This window comes from Xiphophorus couchianus, chromosome 18 (genome assembly GCF_001444195.1).
Source record: "Xiphophorus couchianus chromosome 18, X_couchianus-1.0, whole genome shotgun sequence".
NCBI lineage: Eukaryota > Metazoa > Chordata > Actinopteri > Cyprinodontiformes > Poeciliidae > Xiphophorus > Xiphophorus couchianus.
In genome coordinates, this window is record NC_040245.1 from 10,980,297 (window position 1) to 10,997,671 (window position 17,375).

The window sequence follows — 17,375 nt, forward strand, 5'->3', positions numbered from 1 at the left end:
ATTAATGTTTCACTAAATTTCCCCCCGACACATTTTGACGCCAGCTCCTGCTTTAAGCTGAAGTCCAGTCTTTCAACAGTACAGACAGAATCCAAAGTCTTAATGTCTGTCCAGCAGAGGGCCACATACCACCTTACTATGTGCTTTCATTGTATGCCATTCCATGCTGCAAACAGAATTTTACAATTTCCAATGCCTTGCAAAACTATTCAGATTCTTTGACATTTTGTCATATTTTATCAAGCTCAATGTATTTTATTGAGATTTAACGTGACAAACGACATAGTTTTACAAATACATTCTGAAAAGTGTGGTGTGCATTTCAGCCCCACTGAGCCAATGCTTTTTTTAAAACTAGGTATAGCTGCAAGTAATTTAGAGATGTATGCATCTAAACATTGAATCATTTGTCCATTTTCTTTTCAATATTACCCAAGCTCAGTCAGTTTCCCTGGAGAGCATCTCTGACATCAATTTCTAATGTTCACAGTCCATGCTATACATTTTCTACAAGGAAATTGCAGTTTTGAAATAATATTGGAATGCAGCTTATACTTGACATGATGTTTAAGTGTGACACATGTTTATATTCCTACAGCTGTAGGCATGATAGTTGTTAACATGCTAACCCACAAAAAACCTAGTCTTTTCAATTTACTGCAAAAAAGTGTCTAAAAACCTTTTTACTACCATTGCAAATAACAAAGAATGGCAAACGTTATGCTTACAACAGGAACCTTGAGAAAAATAACCATAAGTTTGGTAACTGTACCTCATAGCACGTGTATTTAGTAACCCACCTCCATGGGAACACCTCTTAACCCTCATTGGAGGTTTTTTCCCGCTTTGACCCGCCTTTGGTTAAACACGATTGGTCAATTTATTCCAGTTGCAGTTTCGTCATCCACTCTTTAGTGCCGCGGTTGGTCAGAAGAACATTCCCGTCGTTTTGCAATCAAAACCCCGCCCATCTACATCTATCATTGGACGTTAGTTCAATCTGTTGAGCTTTAACTTCCGGGTGTTGTGTGCCGTTGTAAAACAGATCATAAAGAGCTACTGAGAGGGCAACCGTTGAACAAACACTGGAAGACGATTTTATTCAATAAAAGTAAGTCCTGGCTAGGGTTTAACCCAGGCCGGTTTGTTCTTTCAGACTTTAGAACCGTGGGTTTAAGTTTGCAGTCGCTAGCTTGTCGTTTTTAGCACCTTTCAGCTGCAACTCCGTATGTTGACTTGAGTACATCCAGGAGCTAAACACAGAGCTTGTTGTTATGTTTCTAAATGCTTGCTATGATTTTGAGAATATTTTTTTCCCGCACTGATATGAGATAACACTCGTTTCTGGCGCATGTCTGGTAACTTTTCTACCCAGACAAATCCAAGGTTAAACATCCAAATTCAATAATCCTAATTCAAGCTGTTGTGAATAAGATATTGTACTCATAACAATACCGTTGTACTATATATATATAGTGTATAATATATACACTATATATAGTAATTTATTTATTTTATATTGTATTGTGAAAATGTATTCACAACTTTATTGTCCTTCCTGTGTAGTTTCAGCGTGCTGGAGAACTGCGGCTGATTTGTTTGGCCATTTCAGGCCACCCTGTTTCATTTGTTCCCTTCTGTGTGTCTGAAGTGATGCTGTCAGAGGTCCTGCAGGTGCTGCGTGGGGCTGGTAAAGTGGGTTCTGCTTTAGTCACCACCCAGGGAGAGCAGCTCAGATTAATGGCCTGCAACTCATCTGTGGGTGCAGGAGTCAAAGCTGCTCAGGATGTGGCTGAAGGCCTGCTGGCCACTTTTATGGGCAGCACCAATGAGGTGAGTGTAATAAGCTGTCTGTGACTGTGGGGCACAGCAAAGGCTTCACTCGACTGCTCCTATCTTTTTCTAAATGCTTTCTGTTATGTTTGTGTGTGTGCACCATAGTCTATAAAGGAAGATGTGTTTCCGGATGCAGAAGGCTGGGAGAATATGGACCCAGATGAAGTAGCCAAATGGGGGGTGGGATCCGAGTTTCCCCCTGGAACTGCAGAGCAAAGCCAAGAAGGAGTAGGACCGACTTCAGGGATGCACACAGGTATTAACATCCCAAACTTGCGGCACCAAGGGAATCTAAAAAAAAATGCCTGGAAGCCATTTAAACCTCATATTTAAAAGAAACAGAGAAAACTCAGGCAGAAACCGAGAAATCTTTGAACTTGGTCTGAATATCTTTCAAAGCGGATAAAGTTATGTTTTTATTATAACTGAACAACAGGGTACCAAATAAATCGTCTCCCTGTTATCCATTAAATACAAACTGACTGACCCTCTCCTCTTTAGTGGAGATTTGACTCTGGAAGTCAACAAATCACAGGGCAACTTTCCTTTTCACAGCTCTCACGATGTTTTAGATATATTTCAGAATACATTGACTATTATTTCCACTGGCTGTGGTTTTAAACAAAATTTCTTTGAATGTTATTTTCTCACTTCAGAATAGGAATGGACCAGTTTACACTTTTCAATGGTTTGATAAAAATTTACCTTATGTAAATTTTTACATATATTTTAATGGTTGTAGCTAGCACAGATGTCCCCAGTGCTAATGCCAGGTTTGATAGTCTACATTTCTAAAGAAGTATTTTTACATGAATGATCAAGGATTCCTGAAACACTTGAAAGCTGAATAATAATGGCATGAACAAAAAGGGTTTTTGAATTGAAAATGTTACTTATGTTGTCAATATATAGTTTTCAATTAAAATGTGATGAATTACTGGTTCTGTAATTAACTCGATTCAAAAAGTTTAAGCAAGTCCCAGCACAAATTTTTAGCTTTGTCTGCTCTACAAAGAGTAATGTTTGCATTTAATTACCAAAACCTTATTTCTTTAGACTGGTAGTGGGCGTTCTTGCTGAAACTCTACCTCTCCAGTGGTTTTACGCTCATGTTTCCAGGATGTCTTTGTCTTGATGTTTTACCCAAACTTTGTTTTTGTGGTGCAAAAGTTTTGAAACATATTGCTGACATCAAATACTCAATAAACATAAACTCTCTGTTGCTCGTCTCTATCAGCCTTTAAATGTCATGTTACGGAAGAACAAGCATCAATGTTTAGTTCAGAGTATTCCTTCTTGGTCAATATGGCACCAGTGTCCTTCATTCAGTCTCTGTTCTACACATCCAAAACACAGGTTTACTCTGCAGGTCTAAACCAGCAGGGTGATTGAAGTTATCACCTTCATGTCTTTATGTTGTAGAACATTCCTGTTTCCTCTTATTCTTGGAACTCTTTCTGATCCAGGCACAGCTCCAGGTGGAGCGGGCTGGCCAGGACAAAACTCTCGCTTCCTGCACACCGTCCACAGCCATCGGCACTTCTACTGCCAGACCAGATCTGTCCACGACACGGTAGTGGCCAAGCTCACACCTGAGGACATAAAGAAAGCCAGAGAGGCAAAACAGGGCCAGGCAAAACCAGTCAGACAGAAGGTTGGTTTGAAATGGCTCCACTGTATATCACTGCACATTATGCGATATTTACTGTGTATACAGAAAAATCTTGATCTGAGCTCGTTTGTATTTAAAATGAGGTGTGGAGATGAATACCTCATGGTGTTTTAGTACATTTAATTTGTAATGTGGAAGTACTGATGTGTCAATTGGAGCAGAGTGGTGCTGTATTAGATGAAATGCAAGCAAAGTCAGAACTCTGCTTGTATTTCTTAAACCTCCTCAGTCACATTTTTTCCTTTACTCACACTGCTATGAATTACTTGTGATAACAGTTTTTTTTTCACCTTCTTCAGCTGAGTGAGCGAGCCAAGGAGAGGAAGGTTCCCTCCACAAGAATCAGCCGGCTCGTTAATTTTGGTGGTGAGAATATCGTGTTGTTCTGTTTTGGCTCATAGACAGATTTGTTTTTTCTTACTGAATATTCATTACAAAGTTAAAATTCTGGTTAACAAGGGCAGTATTATATTTTTTCCAGGCACAGCGCCATTTCATAGCACAACCAAATGCTATAAATCAAATGCTATGACATAAAACTCAGAAGTCAAAATTACATAATATATTCCCTTTAAAATGTAAATAACATCAGATTTCTTTAGTGTCTTCCAAATGTAATCATACTCCTTGATGCTTCTGCTATTTTGTGACATTAAAACCACCAATTTTAATGTAACACTAAAATTATTAATCATGTCACTTGCAAGTATGTACAGTGTATTGCTATATATTGTATATTCTTAGAGTCGAAAGTGCTACTAATGCTGGCAATGGTAACCAAATGCTAGCAAACCTTATTGCCAGAATTTTAGAAAGAACATTTGAAAAATGCTTGAACTCTTCCGACAGTAACCTCAGCATTAAATATTTCTGTGTGTCTGCTGCAGGTCTGGCTGTTGGACTGGGCATCGGTGCCATCGCAGAGGTGGCCAAGCAGTCGCTAGGAGGGAAACAAAAAGGAGGTGAAGACATTCTCACTTCTCTGTTTAGTGTTCTCGCTGTAGTGAGATATTTCACAAACTCAACAGATTAATGGAAAGCTGTTGGGACTCTGAGAAGTTGGGCTAGCTTTGGATCAAGCAGTATAACAAGCCTTTGAAAGGTTTAGGAGTTGAGCTCTGTGGGAATCGCAGCTTGCTCAAATTTTTTTTTAGAAATAATCTGTAAATATTGAGTATGACATGTTCTCAGTATGCATTTTCTAACATGTTTGTCTGTTTTTATGTGGTGTTTCCAGAGATGAATGCCCTTATGGACTCGCCCTTCCTCTCGGAGGCCAACGCTGAAAGAATCGTCAACACGCTGTGTAAGGTTCGAGGAGCAGCTCTGAAAATAGGCCAGATGCTCAGCATACAAGGTACTCACTATCACGGCTTCATGTGAAAATCTGCTCACAGTCAGAGTTGTTTTCCAGCCTTGACATGTTTTCCTTTTTCTCAGACAACTCCTTCATCAACCCTCAGCTGCAGAAGATCTTTGAGAGAGTCCGACAGAGCGCAGACTTCATGCCCACATGGCAGATGACCGTAAGCACGATCTGTCCGTGACAGATGCAAAGTGACTGACTGAATCGAATGAAACACAGAAAAGTGTGTGTTTCTGTCTGAGTAGAAAGTCCTGGAGGAGGAGTTCGGGCCAGGATGGAGGGAGAAGCTCTCATCGTTTGAGGATAAACCGTTTGCCGCGGCTTCTATCGGACAGGTGCATCATGGGGTGTTGAAGGATGGAAGAGAGATTGCCATGAAGATTCAGGTATAAAACAGTTCATACCATCTTTCCCTCAATGTTTGTCTTATTTTTAATCTTTTTATTCTCATTTCCATCCCAGTACCCTGGAGTAGCAGAGAGCATCCAAAGTGACATAGACAACCTGATGTCAGTACTGAAGATGAGTGTGGTTCTGCCAGAAGGTAATGCTGTAAATAATATCTTACCACTCTCTATCACTGCAGCATTTTCTTATCATAGCATTTCTGAATAAACATCAAAAAAAATACTTAAAATGTTATCGGTTTGCGAAGTATGTATGAGAAGAACCAAAAAAAAAGTTCCTTCTTGCACCAGAAATATCAATAACGAGACTAAAGCTGCAGATTCAGAGTGGTGAGCAGCACGCTGTGTAAGAACACAGAGCATCACATTATGTGAAGTAAAGCTTCATAGAGCAGCTTCCTTCTGTTGGCTTTATTTGATCAACTAAAGGGAAATTCAAAACTAATACAGTAACCAAGTGCAAAGGAATTTTAAAATGGTTGCATTTTATTTATTTATTTTTTTACCTGTAACGATACTTCAAGTGTACCAGAGGATGTGATGTAAACTTGAGTTAATGCTGTTTAGTTTTATGTCCAGAAGTTATATTAGCTAGTTTAATTTAGCTGATTACATGAAACATTATTATTTCAATTTTAATCTTTTTCTTTCATTCAGTGTCATCACTGCAATTGACCATGAGGTGGTGCTATAGTTGTACCAGCAGTCTAGTTCCACACTATCTATTGTTCTTTTGGGTTTTATCTACTTTAACATTTTTGTTAAATAGAACCAAAAAATGCAAATGGAAGGAATCAAACTGCAGGAGATGCAGGAAACCAAATGTTAGGATCATTTTCCAGGTGGCTATTTATGCTTTAATTAATAATATACAAGTTTCTTTTAGAAATGTTGTCTATCCTGAAGCATTATTGTGGCATCAGGTGTCGATGAAGGTCAAAGACAAAATCTTCCGCACAAAGTCTTACTGAGTCAACTCCTTGTTTTTTCCCACGCACATCATCTGAAACGCCACGTTCAACAATGAAGTTAACGGTTATGCTTTGGTTGTTTTTACATGCTGAGTTTTGCTCCATTTGTCCACAGGTCTGTTTGCTGACAGCAGCTTGGAGGTTCTCCAGAGGGAGCTGGGGTGGGAGTGCAACTATAAGAGGGAAGCAGAGAGCGCCAAGAAGTTCAGGTAACTTTATTAGTCTTAGCCACAAGGCAGTTTGTCAGTGCACTGACTTGCATCATGTCAAATTAAAACCACTTTTTGCTACCGGTTAAATTTTTTTATTATTATTTTTTTTTCCTGTTATTGGACAACACACGTCTGGCCTGCAGGTCACTGCTGGAGGGTGACCCATATTTCCAGGTCCCAGAGGTAATCGATGAGTTGTCCTCACGCAGGGTGATATCCATGGAGCTGGTACAAGGAGTTCCTCTGGATCGCTGCATTGACCTGGATCAAGAAACAAGGAACCAGGTACAGTTTTACTCAAGAAACACATGTATTTTAGGTGTTAGAGTTGAGAATTTGTATATTTATTTGCAAAAATTGTTTTTGCAAGGGTGCAGTGATCACAAGCGTCTCTATATCTGCATCTTGCATATAAACAAAAGTAATCTGAATATCTTGTCATCTGATCACTAAGGTAACCGCGCATAAGTGGAAAGCAAAGACCTTCATTATCCACACACACATGAAAGCTCTGGAATCAAAACCTCTACACTTTATGAATATGATCCATGTTTTAAATTGACATTACAAACTTTGCTGGTGGTTAGAAAAGCAGTGAGTAATGTTTGGTTTGTTTCTTCAGTAAAACTTGGCACAGGGTTTAAGAAAAACAAAAGCTAAATACTGTTGTTTTGTTTATATAAATACATTTTTTTTTCCAAGGGTGATCCACTTTGTTGCAAAGCTTTATGACATGACCATCAGATGCATATAGGAATAAAATCATTGTCTTGTTTCCTTTGCAGATCTGTTACAACATCCTGCACTTATGTCTGAGGGAGCTGTTTGAGTTCAGGTTCATGCAGACTGATCCAAACTGGGCCAACTTCTTTTACAACTCTGAAACCAACAAGGTGAGGAATCTACATTTGGAGAACGCGTTTAACACAATGGAACCTTTTAAACTCGTCTTCCTCTGATATGCAGCACGAATCCTAACCCTGATCCTTGTCTGCAGGTTGTCCTCTTAGACTTTGGAGCTTGCAGAGGCTACCCAGAAACTTTCACAGATGACTACATCCAGGTGTGCTGACTGTTGTGAATCTCAATACATGATTTATGAAGGAAGATTTTCTCTGAATAATTGAACACTGAGGATCTGACTACCAAGGAAACTCATCCATGTAGACATTTTGCAACTGCTAATGGCACTAATGCAGTTTCTGCAGCTACATGATGGTTTTGTCTGGGCTCTTACGTCATGTGTCCAGGTGGTTTATGCAGCTTCTGTTGGTGATCGGGACACCGTCCTGTCCAAATCCAAAGACCTGAAGTTCCTAACAGGCTTTGAGACCAAGGTGGGCTATTTAAATTAAATCTGCTGCTTCTGCTTTGCTCATTTATTTTTGATGTAGTGTTTCCTTCTGCCTAATCTGCCCGTTGTTATTTCCTTTCTGTCCTTGATGTCATTTCCTACCTCCCATCCTCTTTTCCAACTGCCTTCACCAATATGTTACTGATCAGAACAGTTTAGACCAAAATTGAACTCAATATTAAACCCGCTGTGGTGGAAATATACCACTACAAAAATGAAGTGGTATCAGATTTTAGCTGTTGTAGGACTTCTCTTTTGTCGCTGGTAAAAAACAACAACAGAAAAACAATCCATTTTTTCTCTAGACTCACACTTTTGTATTTGGTTGTATTTACCCAGAATGCATGCACTGTAGTCTGGTTCCTGCTTTTGGAATGATATCCGGTCCACTTAGCATTCACATATACATTCAAACCGCACCAGAGTTCACTTCAACCACACCAAGACCTAGGTTTGTAAACAGACCAAAGTTCACTGTTTTTGGTCCACATCAGAGTAAGATTACACATTCACACCTCCTCAAATGAACCAAACTTTCTAGGCAAACAGACTAGAGTTCAGTTTAAGGCAAAGTAAACAGAGATCTTAAGGATTTGTGGCAAACTTGAAAACTGGTGTTCACACATGCTGTCAATTCCTTCTGACAGGTTAAACTAACTTGCAAAGATTTTCTTCAGAACTACAAAAACGTAGAATCAGTGCAAAAGACTTGCGGCTGTGCTTGCACCTCACTTCAAGATGTCCTTTTTTGTTGTTGGTCTTGCACTTAAAATTTAGTAAATTGCATTGAGGTTTGTGAAAAAGTTCAACAGGCTTTAAAGCTTTTGCAAGGTACCATATATCAGGGAATGAAGAAGAGACAACTTTAACGTGGGTTCTTATTTGCCATCAGGCCTTTAAGGATGCCCACGTTGAGGCCGTGATGATCCTCGGCGAAGCCTTTGCGTCCACCGAGCCCTTCGACTTCAGCACACAGAGCACCACGCAGCGCATCCAGAACCTCGTCCCCATCATGCTGCGCCATCGCCTCACTCCTCCCCCCGAGGAGACTTACTCTCTCCACCGCAAAATGGCCGGCTCCTTCCTGATCTGCTCCAAACTGAAAGCCAACATACCCTGCAGGGACATGTTCCTGGACGTGTACAACGCCTACATGCAGAGGAGGCAGGCTGAGAGGATGGCACCAGCCAGCGCCTAGACAAGCTGAGGGAGGGACAATTGTTCCTGCCCTAAATAAGCAGGGATTGCTGTACTAAAAGAATTAGCCTGAAGTGGAGACTCTGGACTGGACTCTGTCATCTGGATCTTCAGCATTGTGAAGATGCAACATGAGCCATCTGAGGCGCAACTGAGCTCCTATATAGATAATAATGTAAAAATGTCATAATAGTCTTTTGAATTACTGTAAAAAAAAATTAAGCAAATTATTCATTTTACTAGGGAAACAGTTTTTAATTTTATTTAACACAACAAACACATCTTCTCAAGTGTTTGCCATGATTTAAAACAAAAAGAATCCAACTTAAAATCTCTTGACAGCAAGGCCAGTCATATTCCTGAAAAGAAAATGTCTGCCCTCCAAATAAAAGTCCCTGCAGAGGATATCTGATGCTGCCAAAGGCTTTCCTTTGTTGGAGAATGAGTCTGTGAACAAAGCTTTCACCTAAATGTGATGCCCGCCAGACTGGATGAGCAGATTATCAGAGGAATTAGACGGCCTAATGGAACCCTGCAGAATAATGGTCTTTCATTATAAAGTCTACTTGCCATAAAACTCCAATGTGCTTATTTTAAACACATTAGCAACATTGTGTCTGGAAAATACGTTATTTCCTTGTGTGCTTTCTTTTTGTATAACTAAAATGCAAGACTTATTGAGGCGTCTATTTAAGGGTTGCCTTTTTTTGTTGTTGACCTTAAACGGCCGAAAGTCGAGGTTTTTCTTGATCACAGATTGATCTTTCCATTTCAGCTTTAAGAACCCATCTGTGGAAACGTCACTAACTGGAGGCCATATTTGACCTCACGGTTTCCTGCAATTGTCTTGCATCGACATGCAAGCATAATTACAGGCTTAGATACTTAAGCCTTGAGATAATGGAGGCATTGATGGGTCTATATTCAGGGAAGCTAACTCCACAACCCCTCCCCCAAGGTGATTTTGCCACTTTACTGTCCAACCAGGCCATTAGAAACTATTAAAAAAGGAGGACTTGAGCATGTTATTGATGTGTTTGATTTGTATTGGAAACCAGACCTTAGATCTGGGAGGAATCTTGCGCTAGTTAGGTATTATGTACTACATATGTAAGCTGTGGGTAAAATAAGGATTGAACTCATCAGAAAAGTGCTAAATATATTTTAAGTGCAATCGAGAGAAAATTATCACCAGATGTCAGTAACAACCCATCCAGTCTAGACATGCCAAAAAACAAAAAAATCAATGCTGATGCTAAAGTCCAACATACTAGCAAGCGAAGTTTCAGCACTGTGAGGCAGCTATTGCAAAAGAATCAGACATCTTAGCTGTCTGATGTCAGGGAAACTGCTTACAGTTCAAACCAGAAGTTTACACTGAATGAAAAGACACCTTTTTTCTTCTGTCTGAAGTTAAATCAGACCAAAACTCTCTTGTTAGTCATGATTGTCAGTCATATATTTGTATTTGCTAACTGCCACAATAATAAAAGAATAGGTCAGAAATGTATTTGTTAATGTCTTCAAATGTAAAGGTTTAAATGCATTACTACAATTTTTGGTATCATTTGACTTAGGTCAAACATTTTGGGTTTTCTTTCACAAGCTTCTCATTATAGCTTGCAGAACTTCTGGCCCATTTCTCATGATAGAACTGGTATAACTGAGTCAGGTTTGTAGGCTGTCTCACTTGTACATATCTAGGGAGGAAGGGGGATACAGAAAGATCAATTATCCGAATCATGTTTTTGGACTTTGAGAGGAAGCAGGAGGACCCAGAAAGAACCAGTCTGTTTACAGGGAAAACTTCCAAACTCTGTGCAGAAACATTTCAGACGTGGATTCAAACCCAGGAGCTTCTTGCTGCAAGGCAGCAGCATTACACTGAACTACTGTCCAACCCTGAGGACAAAACAAATATTCTTCATAATTAGCATTTAAATGTTGTCAAATCAGTTAATTTGACAGATTAGTTGGATTTCATGAATTATCTTTTAACCATTAAATTTACAATGTTTCCACATACACCGTGTTGCAAATTATTATGCAAGTGATATTTTTTCAGATTTTCTTAAATGGTCAATGCAAATGATGGTCAGTATAATTTTCAAGTCATGAACTATTACAGTATAAATCAAATTTTACTGAACAAAGCTCCCTATGAGAACAGTATTTTTTTCAAAAATAAAAACCTCAAAATGCATTGTTCCAAATTATTATGCACAGCAGATTTTCTAAACATTTTATGGATTATAAAGAATTGCAAACAGTCATTCTTTGAATGTGCAGCATTAAGTGGTCAGATGTACTAAAATCAAAAGCTATTTCAATCAAAAACATCTTAACAGACTGAGTTGCATGGTAACATAGGGCCCCTTCTTTGATATCACCTGCACAATTCTTGCATCCATTGAACTTGTAAGTTTGTGGATAGTTTCTGCTTGAATATCTTTGCAGGATGTCAGAATATTTTTTTTAAACCATGAAATAAAGTGATCAGTCAGAAAGTCTATACTTTGCTGAGGTCATTGTCACACTTTCAGGGACTCTGAAGGGGCCGACCAATGATTCTCTCCCCATGATTTCGGCCCAAAAAACGGCTCCTTGCTGACGTCACAGCCGTGTTGGGACATGGTGGCCGTCCACCACCAATCCACTACTGCGTCCATCTGGACCATCCACGGTTGCGCAGCAGTCATCAGTGAACAAGTCTGTTTGAAAATTAATCTTCATGTACAGCTGGGCCCACTGCGACCGTTTCTACTTGTGAGCTCTGGTTAGCGGTGGCTGAATAGTAGGTTCATGCATTGCAAGCCTCTGGAGGATCCTCCACCTTGAGGTTCCAGAGGCTCCAGCAGCTTCAAATAACTGTTTGCTGCTTTGTAAGGGCATTTTAACAGCTGCTCTCTTAATCCGATGAATTTGTCTAACAGAAACCTTCCTCATTATGCCTTTATCTGTACAAAGCCATCTTTGTTCTGAATCAGCCACAAATCTCTTCACAGTACAATAATGCTTCAGTTTTTGTTAAATATCTAATGTTTTCATACCTTGTCATACAGCACTACACTGTCTGATGATTTTCTTCAGCAGAGAGATTCTTTCTTTTTCCCATATTGCTTGAAACCTGTGGCCTGCTTAATAATGTGGAACATCCTTCTTAAGAAGATTTCCTTTAATTGAGCTCACCAGACAAACTAATCAACCCAGCTCTCTGAAATTAATTATTGTGATTTAAAGAGCCCTGACACACAATACCATCTATAAATTTAATAGCACAACAAAAATGTCATCTTTATGACACTTGAATCCAATTTGCATAATAATTTGGAACACGGTGTAGACATATTGATTCAAATCCATCCAGCTTAAATGTCTGAAAGTTTATTGATTCAACTGTAACATTTTGTTTTTTTTCAGTTTATGCATTCTTTAACTGCATCTTATTAGTGCTAGCTGGAGGCCTCGCTCCACTGAGGTAACATCTGCTGAGCTGTTCGGACAGTGTGTCATGTCAGGCTCTTACACAGCAACAAAATCACAGGTTTATTTTTTCAAGCTCTGGGAATCAGCCACAGTTAATGAGTGCAGCACATGTTGAGGAGGGAGAAGAAAAAGCACTTTCTTTTCGTGTAATTTTCTTCAGTGGAAAGTTGGAGCGTTCCTTTGCGTGTGAGAGGCAGCTGGTCACAGTTCATTGGAGCAGAAACAGCTCTTTTTTGTTTAATTTTGTCTCTGAGCTTTTTATTGGTGCTTTAACTTGACCGCTGTGAAGTCAGCTCTACTAAAAACCAATGTATTAATGAACATTGACATTGTGCAAAGAAGGTCATTGGGGAATGAGAAAAATTCAGATTGGAAACTGAAAGGTAACATTTTCTATGGACTACGCCAGGTAGGCCTAACCAAAGCATCTTCTCTCACTTGTGTGCTGTATCCTCTGTCTGGCTTGTTCCTATCTTTGATCTAGGTCTTCTTGCAGAGGTCTAAAAACCATAGGACATGTCATTTCTTATATTTTTTTGTAAAATAAAAAAAATAAAAAACTTGCTTTCTGGATGTCCGTCACTGTAGGAATTTCTGTTATTCCATCTTTCCATTTTTAGATGTTGCATTGAGCAATGCTCCAAAAAGTGATGTGTTTTATAACCTAATTCTATTTTTTGCATCTCCACACCTTTATACCTGACCTGTCTGCTCTGTTTCTTGGTCTTCAAGATCCTGTTGTTGGACAAATGTTCTCTATCAAACCTCTGAGGCCTTCACACGGTTGCTCCAATTATATGCTTAGATTAAATTACACACAGGGGTAGTTTTTTTCTTTAATTTGGTGACTTTTAAAGGCAATTGGTTGCACTAGGTTTGTTTGGGTCTGTCAGTAATTGGAGCTGAATCTGTGTGCATGCACACCATCAGATTTTTGTTTTAAAAATTGTGTTAAAAAGGTACATTATTTTCTTAGATTTTACTTTTCCTTAGTCCATAACATAAAATATATTATAATCAACAGCATATTAAGCACTCTATTTGGGACCCTTGTACACTTTAAAACAGCATTTTTTTGGAGGAAGGTAAATTTTCCTGCAGTAAGACCTATTACGCCACACGAAGGCGCAGTAGAGAAGCTGAAAGCGAGCCCATTCCCCTTCTTTCTTTCTTTTTCTTCTTTTTTTTTTTTTTTTGGAAAACATCAATGGGAAGCTTGGATTTGCATGTCCGGTTGCCTGTGCCAATGGGCGCACTGGGAAGGTTGGGTTAGCGGGTGGAGCCGGGGGAAGCGGCCCAGTAAGTGCACAGTCAACAACCAAAGCATCCGAGATTACTACAGCCGCACCAAATTCCCAAAGAATATCCTCCGAAAACACACATTCTGGTTTATTTCTTCTAATAATTTCGCTTTGGTTGCATGAGTTGGAGAGAATCGCTGATTTGAACCCTTTTTTAAAAAAAAATCATTACTATTATTATTATTATTATTATTCTAAGGAGTGCTTGCATCGATCAGGTCGGTTTGTGGCTTCAAGTCGCTTCCACACGTCGCTTTCCTAGTGTGGATGAAAAACGATTTCGCGAAATTCCCTATCCCAGATTCCTCGACTGAATTAGTATTTTACCGTCCGGGGTCCTGGATTTACTTAGAGGAGGAGCAGAGGGGAGCCGATCATCCGCCGATCTCTTGGGTGAGTTCATGGGATTCAGTCTGGCACTCATCCCTGATATTTCCAGTGTTAAAACCCGCTGATGTCTTTACAATCAAGAAATAACGATGCAAACAAGATTTCTAGCAGCGTGTTGTTGAGTTATTGAGTGTAGAGGTCATTATGCATTTCAGACAGTGCTGCAACGCGACTCGCATCTCTCCATATGGCTCATATGGTGTAAAATGAATGAAATGCGGCCGCTTCAGTCTCTGCTATAATCGTATACAGCCCTCATTCACAACCAGGGAGCAAACCTGCGTCCTGAAGAGACTCTGATCTGCCCTTACGCACAGCTACCGGCAGGCTTTGGACATCCTAAAGCAGCAGCAGCCTGCAAAGGATGGACCGTCAAACGCTGCAACTTTACAGCGCTGTTATAGAAATACACGGTTTCATTAATGAACCCTGCTCCAGCAGTCCTGCCGTGATTCTGGGTTTTATTGCGTCATTGTTGTCGCGAGGATGACATCATTAAATATCGATTTAGCTGTTAAGTGTGTGTGGCTTTCTTTTCTAGTAAATGCAAGGAGGCACTTTGGGATTGAAATATCATCAGCAAGCTACAGCTCTCTCCATGATTTCTCCTTAAAACATCATGCTGTTTTGGCCTAAGTGAATCCTATTCAGTGCTGATTTTTTGATGTGGCCTCGAACCCACCTCCAGTATGATTTCCTGAATTTGGGGGGTATGCTTTGAGAATGCACCCCCCACACACACACACATAGACATGCACACGCTTAGACAATTGGCACATGCCTTGCTATACAGGGCGTTGTAAACGCATGCAGCTTCATTGTCTGAGGGTCTCCATCTGTTCCATGACAAGGCATTCCTCAGACAGCTAGTCATGCCGCTAAACGGGGGTGGTCTGTTCTTCTGACTGAGGGGCTCAGAGCGAGGTCAGAGTCACCTGAGGTGTATTAACAGAGAAGGGGTCCCAGCCTCTCAGGGTTTGACTACTTGAATTAGATGGAAGGTTTTTAGTTGATCTCTGGCCTCACGTTGGGATGGAAGACAGAAAGTTCAGCGTGTGTTTGTTTGTTCTCAAGCTCTGAGTAAGAGAAAGGTTTTGGCAGGAGGATAAGCTCAGTCTTAAATGAGATCAAGTTCTTGTTTGCGTCCATTTATTTATTTATTTTTTCGGTCTGAGTACTTGAATGTCTGGGTAGTGCACCTCGATTTTCTCAACAGCTGCCCAAAGGCAAAGTATCATTACTGACATTTCTCTGGAGCAGTGCCAAGAAAAACATGCACAACTAAAGACATAATATGGCTATGCTCTGGGCTGTTTATTGAGGATTGAAAAAGATACTTGACTGGTTTAACTCATTTCCATTCATTACAAGGGAGGGGTTGCTGTTTCTTGCAAGACGTGTAGAAGAGAAGTTTGTAACTGCAGCTGATTTCTTACATGCATCCATAACTGAACATATCTGGAAAATCTCAGATTTATTGGACTGAAAGAAGTTGGATTTGGTGAAATGTTTGGGTAGGATACACCTGCTGTACAGTATCATGCAGTGCTTGATAGGAATCTAAACTTGTGTTCATTCAAGGGTTTGAATGGAGGGAAGACAAGATGTTTTCCACAGTAGGATCTAACACCTTTGTGTTTGTTCGAGTCTTACTTCCAGCTCTTTTCCCTGTTTTCACTGCTGTACTTGCATCCATTTCTTACATTTAAACAAACCATGTTGTACCCATGTATTGAGAAACTGAATTTCCATTAAGTTTTCTCAGTGGCTAAATATTGATAGCTAAAAGCTGCTTCACAAACACTAGTCAACGGCATGTCTTGCAGCATTCTACCTAGGTATTCCATCGTCCCAAGTGGCAGCGTCTTTCAAAAATGAGATATTCTCTACAACAAAAAAAAATCGGGAAATGGGTGGCTTTTCTACAAATAATTTGAAGGTACATTAAACAAAAAAATGTCTGCAAATAGGTGAATTATTGGAGTTATATATTCACACAAGAGTCAACTGTGAGTAGATTTGTAATAGAAAAGTTTTGATCATCAGTTTTCACAGTAGGATGGAAAATCTCCATGACAGGTGTAGATTTACAGATTGGTTGGTAAACATCCTGCAGATCTGAAAAACTAATAACTTCAGGGAAGAAGGAAAGCTCCCCGGTGAGCATTGTCACTGATTTGTGAAACTTATCACTGGTAGATTCAGACATGAAATGTAAGGCAACTTAGAGAAACCACTTATAGATCTAAATTTGGAGGATATGTGACGCTCATTTTAATGTAACAATTTTTGATTAAAACCTTCATTATCAGATGATTTTCTCAGTCGAACTCAACTCCTTCTCAATGTTTAGATTTGATATCGACATTTAACTTAGTTTTGCAGGAGAATGTTGCCACAAACTGCAGCCATATTGAGTCTCTCCATTGCCATCTTTGGTCTCTACTCTTCGAAGGGTTAACTGGTTTTGCAAACTCATAGCCCGAGTCACAGGTTACGTGATTCTGGTGGAACCAACACTGTGAGGGAGACACTGTCTTTGTTTTCTGACACTCAGACTTCGGATCCAGAGTTGGAGTCTATATCTGGTCAGCTGGAGACCAGGAGATGCAGGTAGATGATGAGAGACATAAATTAGCAGCTATGCAAGTAATCACTACTGAAACTCAGTCATCAAAAGCAAAATATAATTACACCGCCCACATTCACACACACAAGAGCACCGCACATAGTCAGCTCTACACACTCTCCATTTCCCCTCAGACCATTTCCCTTCTACCACTGCTCTGATTGCTACATTAGGACTTGACAGTCGTTCATTGCACACACACACACATACACACTAGGGGGAGGGTCAGTAATGCTGAAACCACAATACAACGAGGATCAAAGGTCACCCAGCTGACCAATCAAGGAGCCGTCTGGTGGAAAGAGAGTCCCCCCCCCTCAATGTTGGGCAGGGTGGGTCTACTAAACAGTCAGCTCCGTTTCCAGCCCTGGCTGCTGCTACCGTCTCCATACTGCTTTTCTGTGGATTACAAACACCGACCTCTGGAGTCTTATAATAAACCGGAGGTCAAGTTCTTTCCCAGTTTGCAGACAGTGCTTTACTGCTTTATGACTAGTTTGCAATGTTTTTGAAACTACTGGGTTCTTTAAAGCTTGTACTGTGGATACTTGAAG

At 40.0% G+C, this 17,375-nt stretch overlaps 2 protein-coding genes across 2 annotated transcripts in view; both read left to right on the plus strand.

The window, feature by feature from the left end:
* The first annotated feature begins 964 nt into the window (after positions 1–964).
* Positions 965–10,250, plus strand: coq8b (coenzyme Q8B). Its single transcript, XM_027999695.1, has 16 exons — positions 965–1,111; positions 1,652–1,833; positions 1,942–2,092; positions 3,303–3,490; positions 3,808–3,874; positions 4,396–4,470; positions 4,746–4,865; positions 4,949–5,034; positions 5,120–5,260; positions 5,337–5,418; positions 6,368–6,461; positions 6,608–6,749; positions 7,250–7,357; positions 7,462–7,527; positions 7,715–7,801; positions 8,711–10,250. Coding segments are annotated over exons 1-16 (1,896 nt in total). The 5' UTR covers positions 965–1,110; the 3' UTR covers positions 9,017–10,250.
* Positions 10,251–13,801: 3,551 nt separating this feature from the next.
* Positions 13,802–17,375, plus strand: part of numbl (NUMB like endocytic adaptor protein) — a 66,039-nt gene continuing 62,465 nt past the window's right edge. The window contains exon 1 of the mRNA XM_028045826.1: positions 13,802–14,195. The gene's annotated coding sequence lies outside the window, so the exon portion shown is untranslated. The remainder of the gene's footprint in view (positions 14,196–17,375) is intronic.